This window comes from Propithecus coquereli, unplaced genomic scaffold (genome assembly GCF_000956105.1).
Source record: "Propithecus coquereli isolate 6110/MARCELLA unplaced genomic scaffold, Pcoq_1.0 Scaffold2, whole genome shotgun sequence".
Taxonomy (NCBI): Eukaryota; Metazoa; Chordata; class Mammalia; order Primates; family Indriidae; genus Propithecus; species Propithecus coquereli.
In genome coordinates, this window is record NW_012144966.1 from 9,422,173 (window position 1) to 9,423,186 (window position 1,014).

The 1,014-nt window shown below is 30.3% G+C and overlaps 1 protein-coding gene across 1 annotated transcript in view; it reads right to left on the reverse strand.

Annotated features, from left to right (window-relative positions):
* Positions 1-1,014, reverse strand: part of TMEM67 (transmembrane protein 67) — a 51,208-nt gene that overhangs the window by 4,413 nt on the left and 45,781 nt on the right. The window contains exons 23-24 of the mRNA XM_012643534.1: positions 631-750; positions 416-524 (exon numbers count right to left, since the gene is read on the reverse strand). Coding sequence (XP_012498988.1) covers positions 416-524; positions 631-750 — 229 coding nt within the window. The remainder of the gene's footprint in view (positions 1-415; positions 525-630; positions 751-1,014) is intronic.

Here is a 1,014-nt window from a genome sequence, read left to right on the forward strand (position 1 = left end):
GCATTAATTAATAGTATTTTGGGCTAGATATACTGAAAATCAATTTATAACAAGCTTTTCAGGTAGATAATCATAGCATAACCTAAGGATTTCGATAATTAATAATATAGTATTATTTCAGTAACTGGCTAACAAAATTCCAGTATAGACATAGTTTAAGGGAATTATTATTATGTTAACACACATGTAAAATCTCATTTTACTTTTACATAACCTAACTCTATCCTCCCTAAACCATAGTTTGTTAATGGCTAAAAATATCCTTTTAAAACATATTATTCCTAAGTATTAAATTTGACAGATAAAAAAAGGGAGGGGGTCAAAGTCTACTGACTTGACTTGAATAAATTGACATTTCCGCTTAAATTTTTAAAAATTGCATTTGATTTTAGCTTAAATACAAATGTTGACATACATACATGATCGATGAAAGAGCCAAGAAATTTATTCATGGTATGATACGCTCTTATACTGTGCTCCAAAGTACTTGCTGATGAAGTCAATAGTCTAGCAGGGCCATTTTTCTAATGTAAAAGGGAGAAACAAATCAATGCAACATGCCTTATGTTCTTAGTATTTAAATAACATTAAATATTGGCAAAATATACCTGAACTGTACTTTATACAAACCCTCATTAGTGTCTCATGAATTCTGTCATAGTGTTGTCTCATCTGGCTAGAAATTGCAATCTGAAAAGTCTGACCATCCGTGTTGGGTACCAAACCTCTCTGGCTACACAAATTTTCCTGAAAAGTTAAAGAATTTAAATAAAGATCAAAATGTTAAAATATGTCCTATCTGAAAAAGAAAATACAACATTTTTCTTTTAGTTGGTATCACACATTACAAGATTCAGAAACCAAGTGAAATTTACTGAAACTATCTGAGACAGAGATTCTAATATTATCCAATGTTCCCACTCCCCTCTAGATTTTACTAATTTCTTCTTCATTTTAATTCATACTCCCCTGTAGGTCTTTATATCAACTCCTTTACTCTGCTCTACTTTAAAA